Here is a 19,336-nt window from a genome sequence, read left to right as displayed (position 1 = left end):
CATATAATGCAAAAAAAGCAAGAAAACAGTCACAATCTGCTTTACAGAGGTAACAATAAAAATAATGACAATGTCTAAGGAATGAGACGTACACACAATATAGTAAAATTGCAAAGTATCAGTTAAACTAAAACTTTCTATGATAGTTTTTAAAACAACTCATAATATAAATACGCCATTATATTATAATTTATGTCACCACTAACTGCAGTGTTTCTTTTTTCTCCTTTTTCTGTGAAAGATGTAAAAATGTACAAATATGTGTATGTAGACAGTCTGTACAGCTGCAGTTCTGCACAGAAATGTTCCTATATTGCTTGTCTTGTGCATAAACATAATGCATGTTCAAAAGTCCTCTAGTTAATTATCTGAAGTAAATATCTGAAAGCTTGAGATACTGTTCTCACTTTCAGGAGATAAACGCCTGTGCTCAAACAACATAAACATATTAAGCTTAAGGAATTAAAACTAAAGCACTATAGTTTATGCGCTCTAGTTCACCCATAGGTTTCTCTACATGCTGTTACAAATGCCTGCTCCGACAAAGATAGAATATATGCTGCCTTCAGCTGATTGATCGTGGACCACCTGAGAGTTGTGCCCTTTCTTTGTAGGCAGAGCTGTCACCATTAGCTAGACAAGGAGCACAAAAGTAGGGAAAAAATGTTAATATTGTAGCCAAGTTGTATAAAACGCCTTTGAAATTTCTCGGTCTTTTTACTTTTTACTCTTGTTTTTTTACTGCAAATGATGGTTTGGTTTGTTAATATAATCAGAAGCAGTCATTATCTCTGTAACACCAGAAGGAAGAGCACAGTGCTCAGCATCATATCAGGTGTAGTTCTCTTCTCAAACAAGCCATGGGGTGGCTAGACAGGAGAACCACAGACTTACACAGGCAGACTACTAATGAATGTGAGGAGGTGTTTGCCATCACCAATGTGATCAGTTCTTACTCATGCCACCTTCTTCCAAAACTAAACATAATACTTTGCAGGAATGAGAAAGCAGTCACATGTTTAAGCATCAGAAAGATGCTAATCATGCTCTTACCTGGGGTTTGCAGTGACTGATATAATTGAATCTCCATTTCATTAGGATGAACATAGTGTGATGTATGTAGGCAAACATGTAAATATGAGCTGGACCAGGGCATTTGTCTGCAAAAATTAAATTCCTGCCATGAGTTTGTACTTGAAATCAAATCCCCCTTTTCTATTCTCTGTTTGCAAATATTACCTTGAATTGAAGAGCAAAGCCTCTTGACTGACATCTGAAAGCATACACAGATGCTGCAGTTTGAGAATTCTCGCAAGTCAGTGTTTAAGTAGGTTTTTCACTGCGAGTTATGGTAAATTTCTCCAGCAGTGTTAGAACCTATACTAAAAGAAAATGGGTTTATTTGCAGAAAATGAATGAATGAATTATTCTGAACATGAGAAATTTGAAATACAAGAAAAACACACCTTATTTGTGTTTCAGTCATGCTTAGAGGGACTGAGGAGTACACGCACAGTTATTTACATTATCTCCCCTTTTTTATTGCCGATAAAATGTCTGCCTTGTGCACATCACAAGAAAATTTAAACTGAGTTTTGCAGCAGAGAGCATCATAATGTTCTGGTGCGTGGGAATATAAAATTCAGTTTGAAAAAGTAAATTAAATCTGGGCATTATACATTGAAAATTGAACAAGGCAAAGCTAACCATATCAAATGGCCACTCTTTTGCGTTTAGTTGACACAACATGAAATGAACTGCTGTCATCAAAGTGGCTTTTACACTCCCACAGTGCAGCAGAGGTATTCAGTAGAGAATTAAGTTCAGTATTAACATACACAATTTACAGGAGATGTGAACTGAGCAAAGATGACTCATTCATTGAGGCTTTAATATTACTTCATCAGCAACATAACAGCTTTTCACAAAAAATAGCTGAAAAGGATGTAATCTATTTAATTTTACTTATATGTCATGGAAACTGCGCAGTAATCAACACTGAAATGTAAATGTGCCAGAGTTTACTAATACTCACTCATTTTAATCAGCCTTCATTTCAGAATGATAACTGGCCCTACCTGCAAAGATGAAGAGTCTCATATCGCGTGTTAATGAAACTGCATTGCCTGTCGCCAGGTATGAGTGCAGTTTCACTAAAGCTGTACCAAGTAAGCAACAGATCATTCTCTTTGTAATTAAACTAGCAACTGCAGTGTAATTTTTTAATACTTCCCAATGGACACTTTTCTTTGGATTAGTCCTATCTTTAACTAAGTTCAGCTACTTCTACAAAGGGTGATGACAGTTCACTTTAGATTATTGTTTTACACAGGGAAGTTGGTTTTGGATGCTAGTTCAGATACAGTACTGTGTAAAAGTCTCGAGTTGCCCTTGATTTGTTTACATTTTGCTGGGAAAATTGGAAATAGGTGCAGTAATTTGTTAAAACAAGTACAAACTTGAAGTACATGAAGCAAAAATAGAGTCTGTACTATTCTAACAAGCTTGAAAGTCAGCATATAGTAGGGCCAACTTTATATTTCAATACAGCTTAACCCCTCTTAAACAAACTTTCTCGTTATTTCTTTAACGAGTCTTCAGAAAAAGTTCTTCTTGAAGGACATTAAAAGTATTTCTTTTGCATGTCGGCTGCCTTTTGCTGCATTCTGTGTCAAGATGATGCCACGCTGCTTCAGTGATGTTGAGGTGCAGGTTCTGGGAAGGCCAATGCATGACTGATAATTCAATTCAATTCAGTTTTATTCAATTCAAAGCGCCAAAGCACAACAACAGTTGCCTCAAGGCGCTTTATATTGTAAGGTAGACCCTACAATAACACACATAGAGAAAAACCCAACATCATATGACCCCCTATGAGCAAGCACTGTGGCGACAGTGGGAAGGAAAAACTCCCTTTTAACAGGAAGAAACCTCCAGCAGAGCCAGGCTCAGGGAGGGGCGGGGCCATCTGGAACGATCAGTTGGGTTGAGAGAAAAAACACAGCCAGAGATTAATAACAAGTATGATTCAGTGCAGAGAGGTCTATTAACACATAGTGAGTGAGAAAGGTGACTGGAGAAGAAATACTCAATGCATCATGGGAATCCCCCCAGCAGCTTACACCTATTGCAGCATAACTAAGGGAGGATTCAGGGATGATAGTGTTCCATTGTCCGTGTATGCTTTTATTGTGTTGGCAGGGTGTTTGGAATCATTGTCATATGCAAAAATGAAGCTGTTATCAATCAGATGCTTTCCCAAGGTATTGCATGGTGGATCAAAACATGACAGGAGTTTTCTGTGTTCATAACAGCTATGGATCCATCAGTACAAGCTGAATGTAAAATACATCAAATGTAGATGTTGCACAGATAATTTCAACTTCAAAATAAAACGTTTGGAACATTATTATCTCCTTAAGTTGTATATATTTTTTTCTTCTTAGTAAAATTGCTTATTACGTGTAGACAGAGGGACAATAATGATAATAATTTGAAACACAGTTAATGTGTGCACAAAGCCTCGGTTTGAACACTGCTTTGATTTCACTGTAATTAATCTGTTTAAAATAAACTGTTTCTTAATGGAGGTGGTGTTGTGGTTGTCACCGAGCCCACAAAAATGTACCTTTAGCATCCCCTCTATGATGTGCTCTCCATTAATTTAAAAGCAGCCACCCTCTAGATACCAGCTGGCATCTGGAACATGACCTTCTGTTGGCGTTGGCAACCAAACGAGCCGGCTTTTGCTGTTAATTAGCCTCTCTACCATTAGGCCAACAAGGAGCATCCATGCCTCAGCGTTTATGCACTCAGCACAACAGATCACACTGCTTCATTTTCAGTTTATATTTCAGACCCTCACTTGTCACAGACTCACACACACACGTCAAAACCAACAGATGCCAATATCTTCAACCGCAGTTTAAGAAGGGGAACAGCATATTAGCATAAATAGAGATTACTATGCATGACTGTCACTTCAAAGATAATCAAACAAATTAGAAAACTGTTCAAGTGTTCACCAGTGTTGGAGTGAGTCACAATTACTACTCTTTTATTACACTTTTTGTTTTTTGTTTTTTTCCGTCAAGAGCATTTCATATGTTTATGTAACATAGACCCGGGTGTTTGTAAAGGGCAACAGCTGCAAGATGCATAAGGACACGCATAAAAGATGTGTCCTTAAAAGATATGGACACACACATATATATATATCCATAGGTCCCTCATCCTATTGATGTAGCCCCTTCCGCTGATACTGTAGCTAAGATACTGCGCAGGTCCCTCAAGCTCCCAGGTCTCTGGTAGAGGACCCGAGCTTGAAGGATAAACCGCCCGCAAGGGCGTGCTGGGTGTTGTTTTTTTTTGTTTTGTTTTGTTTTTTATATATAAAATTAGTGCTGTCAAGAGATTAAAAAAAAAATAGAGATTAATTAATTATGATTTTTAATTAATTGATCTAATTAATCTCTTTTTTAATCTCACCTAAAAATAGCTGAGGAAAGCCCTCAACTTATTGTGGCAGACCAAAAGACTGATATAACAAAGAAAGTGACTTTATAAACTCATTTATTGTTTAACAAACGTTAAACAGATGCAACCATTTACATACTGTTGTATTCTTTTGTAAAATAAGTGGAAAAATAAATACAAATAAAATCAAATAAATTAAGTGCTGCAAGTTAGCACATCAGAGTTGCTCTTTTCTGAGCAATACAGCACTGAAATTCCTCTGCTTCAGATAATGAAAAATAAAACTGACATTGCAGTGCTGCAAGTTAGCACATCAAAGTATTCTTCCATCACAAAAAAAAGTGCTGAACATCAAGCAATCTATTCTAGTAGGCTACAAATGACACAGCAGCTATGCTGACCACATGTGTCTCATTTCTTCTTCCTCAGCCAGTCGCTAAGACACACCAGCCTGGTAACATTTTCTGGAAGCAAGGCTGCCCTTTTCTTTTGCACTATGTGGCCTGCAAGGCTAAAGAGTCTCTCACAGGGTACAGAGGTAGCTGGGGAGGCCAGGTACTTTTGTGCTAGGACTGACAGCTTTTCATAGACTCCTGAGTGAGCATACCACCACTGCAGGGGACAGTCATCAATACTGATGCTGGGTTCTGCTCTGTAGCGCTGCAGCTCTCCAGACTCAATTCCATCTTCTGAGTCAGAGTCAGACCCCAGAAGGAGTTCGCTCCTCCTCTTCTTCTGAGCTGGTCCATCATCCTCTGTGGAGGGCTGGAGACTATCTGCTCTTCTGGGCTCTGCTGCCTGGAGCATATTCTCCAGAATGGTCCACACCTGAATGAATGAATGAATGAATGAATGATTGTGATTAAAACTAAGTGCTTTTTTATTTTATTTTATTTAATCTTGTAAAGAACTTTGTGTTCCATATAATAAATAAAAGTTTGATTTGATAATGAATTGGACTCATTAGTCCAGCTTAACCTTATTGTCCTACCTGTTCCCTCTTTTCTCTTGGAAGACATTTCAAATCCTTAAACCGTGGATCCAATGCTGTGGCCACCTCGAACCATATCTCGTTGCCATTAGCTCGTCGTGCTGCCAGATCCTTCTGGAAGGCATTCTTGAACTTCACCACGTAGGCAGGATCATCATCAGTAATGTCCATGACACGGTACAGATGGCGAAAAGCAGGCAGCACTACAGAGCAAGAGACGTAGGCCTCACCACCCAGCAGCTCTGTCACATACCTGCAGAGGTGGAGAGGTTTGCTAAATAAACCTAGCTGGATTCATTTAAATCAAAGTGTAACTGGTTTCCAATTTAATTGTCCTTAAAAGTTCCTTGTTATGTTCATTAATTTTGATTTTACACATGTAACAGTAGTTTATATAATTAAAATGGGAAGGTGTTTATTTGAACTTACTTGCATGGTTCAAGCAGGAGCTCCAGCCTCTGCAGTTTCGCCCACTCAGCTTCGGTTGGCAAGACCAACCTGTGGTTCTGTTGGTCCAACGTAGCCTGGACAGCCTCTCGGTTACATAGGAGGCGTGAGACCATTGCGAGAGTCGAGTTCCACCTGGTGGGTACATCCTGTATAAGTTGATCGCTCTTCTTTCCGAGTGCTACTTGTTGTTGGTTAAGTTCTGTGGTACTCGCAGGGCTTTGTTTAAAATGACCAACAATCTTGCGGCACTTTGCCAGTACACCGACAAAACCACTGCTATCAAGACATACCGTGATGGTCCTCTGGAGAATGTGAGCATTGCAGGCGATGTGCTCATATGGAAGTGCTCTCATAGCAGCCAGCATGTTTGCTGCGCTGTCTGTGCCAATGGTGGATATCTTGTTTTCAATACCCCAGTCATTTGCTACCTTGAGGAACTGTTCGGCGCATTTATCAGCAAAGTGCCTGGTTTCTGTTCTCATGACGGTCAGTGCAAATGAGTTGAGGTTCCACTCACTATCAATAAAGTGTCCAGTCACCCCAAAATAGCTGTGGTTGCCAGCTGAGGTCCAGTGATCTCCGGTTATAGCAACACAGTTGGGAGAATCCTCCGCCAAAATCTCAAGTTTGTTTTTCTTTTCGCCGTCGTACATTTTGCTGATTTTGGTCGTTACTGTAGTCCTGCACGGCGGCTTGTATGACGGGTCATTGGACGCAATTTGCAACACCTCTGTCAATCCTTCGTCCTCTACTATATTTATCGGCCTACAGTTCATCGCTATCCACTTGGCAATAACATTAGTCAGCCTGTCGGTCGCAGACTTGCTCATACGAGGGGTATTCTCTAGTTTTGTTTGGCGAAAAGCTTTGCTCTGGCTTGCTATATTGCTAATGTCTTCACTGCTAGCTGTTGCTGCACTCGCGGCTGGGTGCTTTGCGTTGAGGTGATAGGCCAAACTTGAGCTGCTTCGGTGGTAAGCAAACTCCTTCTTACACTCTAGGCAGACCACTTTACCTTTGTCAATGGTGCCGTCGGGGCGTTTATGAAATACAAATTTCCCGTTCATTGGGCCAACAACTCTCAGATGCGCCTCCATATCCACACTGTAAGCTAATCACCACTTCTCACCTTGACCTCACGACGTGACTCCACCCCCAACAAGTCAAGCACAAGGAGCCCAGCACATAAAAACGGATTTTATAACATAGCAACTCTCATACAAAATCAATGACGTCAAGAGATTAAAAATTAGATTAACGAGATTAAAAAACATAACGCGCTAAATAGCATTGTAATTAATTAATCGCAATTAACGCGATAATTTGACACCCCTATATAAAATTACACGTTCCAAAAATCCCAGCACTCCTACATTGTACAACAGAGTAAGCCGCTTCACTGTTGCAGCATAGTGCATATGCTATTACCTAGAAATCACAATATGTTACATATGTTTATGTAACATAGATCATATATATATATATATATATGGTCTATGTTACATAAACATATGAAATGCTCTTGACAGAAAAAAACAAAACAAAAAACAGTGTAATAAAAGCGTAATTGTGACTCACTCCAACAAGCAGAAAAGGCAAACACAGACAAAAGTCTAGACAAGGTAATAGATATGGGCAAAAGCCGATAATCAATGTACTTCCACTGCCAAGTGATCATTACAACCACAATCACAAGACAGACCTGAGACACAGAGCTGGATTTTTCAGGGTACGGAAGGATGAGGATGATGAAAAAGGCAGCAGTGGCCAACATTTACTCCACGATCAACATTACCTCCTGATTTTTACAGTAGCTATTGATTGTCCCATCAACAGCATAAAAACTTTGTAAAAGATTTTGGTGACGTAAAAAACATTAATGCCACATGTTCATCTTTTCTACCTTAGAAAATATGAGAACTTGGTGTACTTTTATTAATATTATTCCATTTTATAATATTGCAGTGGAGTATTTGTGAGTATGGGGACAAAACAAGCTTTTGCTCTCTATTTTTTGTTAAACTTTTTGCCCTGTCTGACATTTTATGGACTAAACCATCAACCATTAAATCAAAACTAAATCTCAACCAACTCTGTATATTTTTTTATATATTTATTGTTTACTCTATTTAATTTGTAAAATATGTATACACACACACACACACACACACACACACACACGTAGAAAAACATATTTAGTACACATCCAGTAATGCATATAGTATTATATATTGTACATATATTTATTAGGCTCAGATTTAGCCATTCTTATATTTTGCTTGTTTTACGTTATTGTATTTTTGCACAACTCTGTTGCTTGTGAAGCTCGCACACAGGAATTTCACTCACATGTACTGTACCAGTGTACCTGCACATGTGATGTGACAATAAAAGTGATTTGATTTGATTTGAAAAGAGGGATCATAAACAAAATACACAAAATAAAACATACTGAGTATGACTAATGTCCAGGAAGGTTAAGTTAGTTCAGTTTCTATTGTGATTTCTAGGTAACAGCTACATATACACTATGCTGCAACAGTGAAGCGGCTTACTCTGTTGTACAATGCAGGAGTGCTGGGATTTTTGGAACGTGTAATTTTAATGGCTAAACTTTCCGCAACAACTTCCCCCAGGCTGATACTGTAGTCTTACTCGATTAAATGTTTACAATATATGAAAATGAAGAACTAAAACATCCCCCAACACTGTAAACTAATCACATTCATATCTGAGAGCCGTGGGCCTCATCAAACAAATATAAAGTTTAATAAAGCCCAATGAAATGTGATTTTCACATGGTGCCATTCATTTCCATAAGTCCTGTCTTTACTACCCTCCCGTGGCGCCTCGAGGTCTCAGTGGGGTTGTAGAAACTGGGGCTCACACAGGAGAGGAACACTTTCACAGCTCCATTTTCATTTAGTGTCATTAGAAATTCAATTCCCAGCAAATGACTTTTTAGAATTTCACAGCAGTCCCTTAAGATGTTCTTGCATGACCCACTTTTGTCTCAAGCAGCCGCGGCTTTTCCTCGGTGCCACAGTTCAGAATGTGTACGTACATTCCTAAACACATCCTCTCAGGACTTGCGTTCTCGTTTACGCGTCGTGTTTTTGTTTTTGTTTTGGACTGCTTGCTGAGTCTGTTGGGCTCACTCCAGGGAAAACTGGTCATTTGATTTTAAATTTAAATGATAATTGAGGAATGCCGTAGCAACCAAATGCAAACGTTCAGTGTAAATGTAATACAACTGCTTTGTTTTAAAGTAAATCCTTCGACTGGAGGTCCCTTTTTATTTTTCTAAAAAAAAAGAAATATTACTACTAGTATTTCTAGTAATGCTATCACTACTACTATAATAATAATATGTTGCTAATATATTACTTTATCTAAGAGCAACTTTTAACTGGTAAATCCACATATATTTCTCTCTGGTTTTGCTGATTGCACATGTGCAAATACATTATACATCAACAGCTAAGCATGCTGGGATAATGTTCTGTGATGTGTCCCATCTGTTAAAACTCTCGTGACAAAAACAGCAGATCGATCTTGACTCCTCATTTCGAGATAAGTAGAAAGTGGGCACAGCTGACACTTTAAACTTTGAGCTTAAAATAAACACGCTCACTTTTCTGTCTGCAAACAAGGCTTAATAAAGACGATGGGCTATAAATCTGGTCCTCAACGTTTTTCAATTTCCTGCATCACTGAATATCCCGTGGTAGCGGGGGGCCACCTATCCTTGGGAAATTCCCATACATAGTGATACCATGAGTGTAATAATGTGACACATATAAGACACGCAGAAACAGTGATTTCACATTGGGGAATTTGGGACACTGACCTAAAGCAAATAAGAACCGTCAGCTAAAAAGAAAGTTGACTAGTAGGACCCAAGAGGAAAGACGGGAGACATGAGGACATTAAGTGAATGATGATTCCAACAGAAATCTCTCTATTCAGGTCAATTACATGCTTACCCTTTAAAAGTTTAGGGTTAATAGAGCTAATGAATGCACCACAATGGAGTTTATGGAGCATACAGGATATCCTTGAAGTGAAGTCTGCTGCCCTCAGCTTGATCTTAAGCATCATCAGTTGTGAGCCTGCTGGCTCTGACAGGTGGTCGTGTATAGGAAAGCAGGTGATGCCCCCTTGCTTCCCTCAATGCTGTCAGTCAGTGTGACAAAGGTGACATTAGGTGGAGATCCTGCCATGCTGGAAAGGGCACTTGCACAGCATGTACATCTTTTAATAGCCTCCACCCAGATCAGACTTGCAATAGAGACACGCAAATTTACCCACTTTTGAGTGGCTACACACACGGTAAGATACAGATTTTCTTTCTGATCTAAGCACACACACACACACACACACACACACACGCGAACACATAAATATGAACAAACACACACACAATACATGAATTTAAGAAGACAAGGTGCCCTTCCCAGAAAGGAGGACAGTTAATAATAAAAGTACAGTGTGTTCCAGAAAACAATGCGCACAAATAAGTCTTATGTCTAAGAGTTACAAGTCTATTTAAAACTATAACCTTCTTCTAAACTGTAATTTCTTTCACATTGCATTAAAAGATAAATAACTCTTTTCAAAGCCAACAAATTATTTTTTTTTAACATTTTTATGACTTTTTTTCAGCTAAATGATTAATCTGCCAACTCCAACATGTTAAGCAGTCCAGAGTCTGTTATGATATCTTTAAACTGCTACAAATGATTGTTAAGTTAGCCACAAGGTTCATAACATGCGCTGTGAGGGGTGCTCAGGTTATCATTTTTATATCCTCTGCCAGCTCTTATGTAAATATGTTCGGTGGTATGTTGTAATGGGAGGTTTACCTAAATATCCTGTTTTATTGTCTGACATCCTTTTTTGTTTTTATTTATTTTCTAATGAATTAAGGTAGCACAGAGTGGCGCTATTCCTGTTTCTACAGGAATTGTGCAGCAATAGCACACCAGAAAGAGGGTTCTCACTGGGAAAATTAACAGTATTCTTTGAAGAAATGTCAAATGCTGAAAGCTCAGAAAGAGACGCTATAGAAGTTTGCACTAAAGAACAAAATGGTTTGCTCAGAGTAACCACAGTAACCCCTTTATCTACTTCTTCTTCCCATCTAAAACTTCACTTTCACAATCAAAGACCTGCTATGGACTGTAATGTCTTTTGATCGCTGTCTCTGAGCTAATTGAAACAGAATCTGTGTGCAAAGTGGTCCGTTTGGTCAGGCTTGGCTTTTAACTGCAGCTAATGCATCGAGATTTTTGTCTGCGCATATGCTACAGTCAAAAGATAGTCAGTGACACAAGGGGAGTTAGGCAGTAATGGCTCTCCCTGGAAAGGAAAAATAGTAATAGCTATTTCACTTTCTTACAACATCCCCAAAGGAGATAATACATTTTGGAATAAGGATTTTACCCTTTTTTTTAATGGATGTCAGAGTTTGTTCTTTTTAACCTTTTTATTTTAGATTTTTTTTCTTTTTTATTCAAATCTGTAAGACATAGTCTGCAATATGATAACTGAAACCAGTAAGCAAGAGTTACGTTTTTCCTATCATGTACAAAAACACCAAAGGGAATAAGTAAAATATACTGTCATGCCTAACAGATTATTTGTGCATTACACTACATTAATAATTTATTCCAGAAGTGCAATGCTTTTAGCACAAATATAAAATCCAGATCAATTTTAACAACATTTAAAAGTTGAGATGTGTCATTTATTCTTGTTTTGTAATGACATATTGGCATAAAAGCCTTGTCCGAGCATCCAGTCTTACTTACTGTAGAACCATTTTCCATGGAATTTATTATCAATCTTCTCTTTGGTTACTACCGAACAAAAAGCAGGTCTTAAAAACATCTACACCAATATTTACAGAAAAACTTTTCTAGGCATTAAATTTAAACCCAAATGACTGAATGATCTTTTAATATTATGATCTATATTTTTGTCATCTTCACCATCAAGCATGCATTAGAGAACTAGAGCGAGCATTAACAGACATACACTTTGTGGCATTTAATTTCAAATACAGCTTTTCAAACTGCCAACACATGCAGTACATTGTTTGGCACACAAACATGCAATCTGTCTGCTGGCTAATGCTACAGTTGCTATATGTCCTGGGGGTGGGGGTTGGGGGGGGGGGGGGGGGGGGTGGAAACGGTAAAGTGTGATAACTTCACTCTCAGAAATGGAGGAAGATGTAAGAAGGAGAGGATGGGGGAGATAGATGACAGGCTATTTTCAAATCTAAGGTCTGTGCAGCAAGTGAAATCTGGAAAATTGGAAACTTAGAGCTTAAATGAAATGTTCTTATTAATTGTAGATTTATTTAATCTGAAATTGGATCTGAACATTATGTCTTAAAGAAGAATATATTATATTTAATATTTAATATTATGAAGTCTTGTTTTATTCAACATTTGTATGAGAATACTTGATAGTTCAGTAGAGGCTGAACTGGTCTGTTTACAATATTATGGTACAGTTTACAGTAACTGACTGTGTTGGACCGGTGTAGGCAGTCTGTGCAGTTCATTAGCAATGTGCAGATCTAGCTCGTTCCATTTAAGAGCCAAACCAATCCTTTGCTGTTCTGATCCAATGCTCACATGAAATAGACAGCCGATCAACCCTTTTGTCTCAGTATTGGTCATAAATTTTAATTTAAGATGATCATGTGATTTAGTTTGTAAACTGCACCTTCATTCTGTCTTTATACTGGATAGGGGCGGCAGGCAGATATGATACCTCAGACTACATGCGGTTGGATAAATCTATAAAGACCAGTAAACCTCAGAGTAACACAGGTCAGCTGATCCCAACCTGTAGACAAAGAACAATCTACTGTTGCCATAACAGAATTATTGTGTAACTTATTTCTAAGTGAGTCTTTTCCACCTGCTGCACTGCTACACCAACACTTAAGGTTCCTACAGTGGACAAATCAGACTTTAAACCCTATTTTTAACCTTTCCATTCAATTTTCCATTACTGCTGCTTTTGGCAATTCTACAGGTTAAGTATGACTGCAGCTTCAGGGCTGCATGGAAGCGTACAAACAGCAGTTGATTGACATGTCTCTCACTGTCCAGTTAGTTTTATACCACCAGTTTTGAGTCATATGATTCTGACTGTTAAAAGCACTTACATCATTGTTGTGTATTTGTTTGTATCTCACTGCACAGTTTTGACAGACTGTATACTGACAGCTGTATAACATAGCAAAACATTGTGGAGTGGTCTCTGTTAAGCTGTAAAAACTGTATAAATGCAGCATTAGGTAATAATAACTATACAGTTTTTGCTACACAGAGTTTGGTGGCATCAAAAAGTCTTTTATACAATATGAACCTGATTAGTTGTCTGTTCAGGCAGAATTGAGAGCTGAGATCATCACCTAAACATTGACAGCTCAGCAGTCAAAATGTAATTTGATTGTGGCCACTGAAAACGATATAAAACAGGATTCACATTAGCAGTCATTAGCATTCACATTTGCAGTGAAGAGCTGAGAAAGATGATTTTCTGTAGTACAAGCACCAGCCAGTCAAATGTTCCAGAACAGGCACTGACCAATCAAATTGTGTATTATGAGAGATTTCAGGAAGTGCAGTTGCAGCTTGCAGTCAACACCAAAATGGAAAAGTTGATCATTTTAGAGTAATCACCCCATTTCATGTCATTATACTTAGTCACAGGCAGTTAGCAAAGCTTATGCTACTTGAGGCAATATTAGCCTGCCTGGTTAGTTTTCAAAATGTTACTGATTGCAATGATAATTGAGCCGGCAGAGATAACCCCCAAAAGTTCAGGAATGGTCTAGATCAAGCAATGATCCAACACGTATGCGTGAGTGTTAACTGATTCCATCACATGTGCCAATGTGTCCCTAAAACAGCTCTCAGCAACACTAAATATATGTGCAGAGGTTATTGTTTGAGAGCAGGAAGGCAGAGATGGGAAGGGCATAGAGCTTTCCTTTAATTTTCTAAATACAAAATACAACATCCTACGCAGACCAAATGCTACACTCTTGGAATACTCCTGGATCGCTATAGTGCTTCACACTAGCTGGACTTGGAGCTGAGAGTAACAAATCAGGATAGAAAGCTAAAAAAATATTGATAAACAAGATAAGGCTTTATTGAGTTAACTCTTTTTACTGGATTTGCTTTCATTTAAGAACAGAGAGAAATCCTAGAGATGTTATTTAAAGGATCTGCGTGCACAAACCCAAGCACATAAAACCCAAACAAACAGGACAAAAATCCTCTGGGATTATGTATATATGCACAATCTTATGCTAGGAAAAAAATACTGAGGTTCATGACATCCTTATTTTCTCTTTTCAATACTGTGGTGTTTGGCCCATTTCCCTCTTTGAGTCAGAATGCACACTTTTTGCCACAAAGGACTAGCTGAGAAAACACAGCCAAACCAAGGGAACTCACACAAGCTTTTCTAGTGGGAAGTTGATGAAATGGTTATACAGTAGTGAAACACATCCGCACAAAAGCTTAAACCTATTTCTATATTCCAATTCCTGGAGACAAAACTGATTTGAATGAGGAAGGGACATGTGGGGCATAAGATGTAGAGTAGGGAATGGAATAATCTAAACTCAGTGACCATACAACCTTTTGAAAATAATAAGGTGACTGGAGTTGTCGGTAGGCAGGCAGGGAGACTGGCAAGATTTTATCACATGAGAATAAAGGCATATTAATCATAGTCTAGGCAGATATGAGCACAACAGTAAGGAAAGAGCTTGGAAAAGGTTAATGTGTGGAAACGGGTGTAATAACATGCAGCATTGGAATACTAAAATGGTACATTCAATATGCAGCAAAGCAATCATTGCACTTTGTCACATGTCATTGTACATAAGGCAATGGTATGCATAAACTGCTGGCAAAAAAAAATGATGGAAAAAATGTACACCATCTGCCAAACAGCACGAATTTAACAATAAAAAAATAATTTGTGCGTGGGAAGCTCTGCTGGTTGAGGCTGTCAGTTTCAATCTGACTCAGCCTTTACTGCATGTCATCAGCTCTCCCTCATATTTCCTACATCTCTGTATAGAAAACTAATTTCAAAGATAATTTGAATCATCAACAACAACCTACACTTTAGGCAACTAATCCTTAAACACGAATTAAAAACTTTTCAGTTACATACGGAAAACAACAAGATAACTATTTTCATTTCCTACCAATGACTCATTTATGACCTTGATAATGACAACAGAGAGCCACTGTGGAAGGAAGAAAAGCAAAGTTAGCACAAATTAATCTAAACTTGAGTGATTCTGCTAGGCTTCATTTTGACAGTCCAGCGGGCTACAAGTACCACATCTCTGTTTCAAATGGAAAATCAAAGAGACTGTGTACTCATCAGCAGGCTACAGAGCCCCCCATCTCCCTCATTGTCTCGCGGCATGGATATTTTGGCAGCTGGCCCTTGTACTCATGGTGTCATTGCTTTCCACTAAAAAATGCAGACAAGAATTCAAAGGCCATGTTGAGACGTAGCGACATAACTGAAGCATTCACTTTTCTAGACATGCCGTTTTGCTGACACAGACAAGACTTGAGAGAGTGAAAACACCCAGAAGAGCAGGTGAAAGAAAACATGGAAAAAGTATGTTTTTATCAGTGAAACCTCATCAGCAATTGATCTCATAAACAAACCATTTTTGCCTTTCACGGCATTTCATTATAATAGCCAACTATGTCATCTTTATTTGATCAAGGATGTTAAACACAGCTGTTTGGTTCTGTCAGATCAGGAGGGTTTCAGGTTACTTGGTTTCATTTCATAGGGGGAAAAAAGAAGAGAGAAGCTATCCAGTTTTATGATGTCTCAGACAGCTCATAAAATGATCCATCAGAGGGCTGGACTTTCTCTGACACAACCCCCAAAACAACTACTTAAATCCTTCCAAACAAGCAGATATTGACAGGTTGTAACCACTTGGCTGCTCTCACCTGAATCACCTGAATTAAGGGAGCTTGTACAGTTTACCAGACACAGTCCAGAGCCATTGTGCATGAAAGAAGTTGTTGTTTAATGAATTCCTAAAGTAGTCCATTGCCTAAGCAGTCATATTTAAAATATCTCTCTATATATTATATATAAAAGCAAGTCATTTGAGGCATTTGTCGATTTCACCATCATTTCAAATCTGAGCCTCACGACATCAGCATAGCAATTTCCATTTTCTGCGGTGGAAAGGTGTTGTAATAAGCATGTCGCTGGTTCAGAAAAACACTCCTAGCCTTCCGACACAGTACTGTGCAACATCAATCAGGACTGTGGGTACTAATGGAGCTTCAGTGGTCATCGGAGAAGGGCAGCCTACTGATAGATGAGGGAACATGGCACAAACAACCCCATGCACACGCAGAAATACACAAGCACACTCCCATCAGTCTGAATGCAAAGAATAATAATGTCTTATGAGAAGCACTGGCAATCAGCCCACAGCACAGATTCACAAACATGGACAACATAGGAGTAATAAAAATACGAGAAAGAACAAGTAATATCTACTTACAGTTTTATCACACTGAAAACATTACTGGCAATGGCTGGGAGAGAGGCGATTTAATTAGACCCCTATTAATCAAAGTAATTGGTCATTCTGCATCCCAGGAGTGTAACTGGCCAATAGCTGTTAACCTTCTGTCTCTATCACTGCTGTTGTCCCCCAAACTATTAATATACTGTTGGGCCTCATTTCCAAATGACACCAGGGAAGAATTTTCCTTGGTTCCCAATAAAGAGTTGATCATTTCCAACTGTTCACGCAAGGCGTATTATTCCTTAAGAGCATGAATTGGTTTCTTAGATAAACACTCACAGTTTGTACTGCTATGTCGTACATTGCAATATTTTTGACCACATTGCTTATGCTGTACTGCAATGTTATGCAAACTGTTCAGGTGGAGCACTGCCAGCTTGGCCTTTGACAAGTACTATAACTGGTAAATTTGGTTTTCATATTGTTGACCAATGTAAGACTTGACATTATTTGCAAATAAATATGGTGTGAATGTTGAAGAAAAGGTACATTGAGGGTATTCTGCATGTGCTCAGTCTGTACATACAGCTGGTGCCCCCCACAGACTAGGACATGACTGGTAGCACTTGACCATCTGTCAGGAAGTAAAGAGTAGATTCAGGTCCAAAAAGCCACCAAGGCCAAAAAGGGTCAGCGGTGATATGGAGTAAAAATGTGGCCAAAGACAGGTCGTTATTCTGCTCAGAATAATAAATAACCTTATGCATGGGTTTTTGTGTGTGTGTGTGTGTGTGTGTGTGTGTGTGTGTGTGTGTGTGTGTGTGTGTGTGTGTGTGTGTGTGTGTGTGTGTGTGTGTGTTTGTAACAAACCTAAACTACTTGGTAAATAAGGCAAATCCCTCTGAAATTACTATCAAAATCATAATTATAGCACATTTTGAGCTACTAGTTCTAAAGACGGATCAGTGCATTTTGTTGTGCCTGGCCTCTCTGGAGGAATGGGAACTTAATCTTAAACTCCTTAAACAACAATTCTAGAGTCTTTCTGAAGGTCTTTCAAAGTTTTCCTTTGGACACTGGCTGCTTTTTCCACTCATCTTCACTCCTGTCATGTCTTATTTTTAGAGGAATGGTGTTTGTTTGTTACACCTCTTAACACTGACCTATGAATCATTCAAGAATGAAATGGATGAACTACCTTTTGGTCCTTTCTTATCAGCAGGTTGTCACAAAACACATAATTTATTCCAGCTTCTTGTCATATGCTGTGGGAGTGTCTGGTCGGGTGTGGTCCAGGTTCCTGTTGTCCATCCCCTGGGGTGGAGTTGGCCAGCTCATCACCTGCTTCCAATTTCGGGGGCTCCATCTAGAGGGTTTTTAAGCCAGCACTGCCTGCCACTCCTCGCCAGTTCATCCTGCTACCACCCGTGGTAAACTTGGACTCCTCTGTGCTCGGACTCTGTGTGCCTGGATCGTGGGTTAATGTGTTCTCCATCTCCTGTGTTCTCCAGATTCATCACCCGTCGTACTCATCAGCAGCGCTGGTTCTGTTTCCATCCTGTTCTCCAGTCTGCCTAGAACCCTAGGACCATACACTCACCTTCTCCTCAGCCTGCCCTCCAGCCCGTACTTCAACTTCCCTGGACACCTTGGAACCTGGACCAGCTTCCCCACACTCTCAACCATCCCTGGGATGCTCCCACGGCAACCCCTTCCCCGCCTAATAGCCGGTGTTTTCAAGTAAGCACAAGATTCTCCACTAGTACCACTCACCTCTGCCCTTTAATTGTTTCCCTTCTCCTGTGTTTGCAGAAGTTCCTGCCCATGTTCTCCTTGTGTTCAACGTCCGTTTCTCTGCCCTCGGGCCTCCCTCAGTTCCTGCGAATGATTTCTGTTAGACCCAGTCTTGTTTAAGTCCCTTTTCCTTTCAATAAATTGTACATAGTTCGAGCAATTGAGTCTGCTCTTGAGTCCACTGCATCCTTGTTTGTGACACTTCTTTTGTTGAATCAGTCTGACAGACAAAATAGCATTTATGTGGCAACAAAGTAATTCCCAAACAGCTATTGCTGAAAACTTGGTATATCTCAGGGAGTACAGTGTGTCCTTAAAAAAATCGGACATTAATGTATTTGGCGATTAGACTCTGATGACCCATAATGGCAGAACAAAATCCCAACATCCAGAGAAGCTTTGAATGTCCTTCAAGAAACCTGGAAAAATATTCCAGAAGACTACTTATAAAGAAATTGCAAGAAAGCTTGTCTAAGAGGGTTCAAATGATCTTACCAAATACTGACTTTCAAGCTCATTAGAATTGGTGGTCATGGTTTCAAATAACGACTGTTAGTAGAGACTTTGTGGTTTTTCTCCTTTGTTCCCTTTGCTCCTGTACCTTGGTATCGATTCCACATATCTCTGGGTGTATTTGGTATTTTGGTCACAGCAGTAGAGTTGTGGTTCACACAGCAGTCCAAAATCTCAGATAGGTGTTTAATAAGTACTTATGCGTTCATACTTATCAGACCATTCAGAGCGGCACAGTGGGCCTCTGATATCTTGAAAGGCACCACCCTGATCCGAATGGAGATGTTTAATCGAAAAATAAAGACAACCACGAAGAGCAATTTCGTGTTGATTTGCAGTTACCAAGCAAATGGACAAAAACCACATGCACAGTGGTTGCTACAACTACAAAAAATCTTCTCCTTGTACTCTTCTTTTGGTGTATGCCACATAGTTTTGGGTCACACAGCGGTAGATGATTGTCATGATCTAGTCATTGTTGTGGCCAGCCTATCAGAATTGTTATTTTGTGAGTCCCACCCCTGTTTGGATCTTTTCCTCTTCTTGTC

The 19,336-nt window shown here is 39.2% G+C and overlaps 1 protein-coding gene and 1 long non-coding RNA gene across 2 annotated transcripts; one reads left to right on the top strand and one right to left on the bottom strand.

Moving 5' to 3' along the window:
• Nucleotides 1–4,431: 4,431 nt before the first annotated feature.
• LOC309693259 (E3 SUMO-protein ligase ZBED1-like) lies at nucleotides 4,432–7,254 on the bottom strand. The gene is made up of 3 exons (XM_082512321.1): nucleotides 5,897–7,254; nucleotides 5,468–5,720; nucleotides 4,432–5,304 (listed from the first exon to the last, which is right to left on the bottom strand). The coding sequence occupies exons 1-3, from the start codon at nucleotides 7,012–7,014 to the stop codon at nucleotides 4,888–4,890; spliced, it is 1,788 nt and encodes a 595-aa protein (XP_082368447.1). The 5' UTR covers nucleotides 7,015–7,254; the 3' UTR covers nucleotides 4,432–4,887.
• A 5,486-nt stretch (nucleotides 7,255–12,740) lies between these two features.
• On the top strand, nucleotides 12,741–19,003 carry LOC309693126. Its single transcript, XR_014272581.1, has 4 exons — nucleotides 12,741–12,762; nucleotides 17,733–17,911; nucleotides 17,993–18,221; nucleotides 18,294–19,003. It is a non-coding gene; the product is annotated as an uncharacterized lncRNA (long non-coding RNA).
• The last annotated feature ends 333 nt before the right edge of the window (nucleotides 19,004–19,336 follow it).

This window comes from Aulonocara stuartgranti (genome assembly GCF_965226115.1).
Source record: "Aulonocara stuartgranti genome assembly, chromosome: 18".
Taxonomy (NCBI): Eukaryota; Metazoa; Chordata; class Actinopteri; order Cichliformes; family Cichlidae; genus Aulonocara; species Aulonocara stuartgranti.
This window is presented reverse-complemented; position numbering and strand designations above follow the sequence as displayed.

Excerpts from the sequence above, each read along its gene's own strand:
- LOC309693259 (XM_082512321.1), bottom strand. The coding sequence starts at position 7,014 with ATGGAGGCGCATCTGAGAGTTGTTGGCCCAATGAACGGGAAATTTGTA. Across the intron at positions 5,721-5,896 it reads CTCCTGCTTGAACCATGCAA|GTATGTGACAGAGCTGCTGG; the intron begins GTAAGTTCAAAT and ends CCACCTCTGCAG. Across the intron at positions 5,305-5,467 it reads CAAGAGAAAAGAGGGAACAG|GTGTGGACCATTCTGGAGAA; the intron begins GTAGGACAATAA and ends TCATTCATTCAG.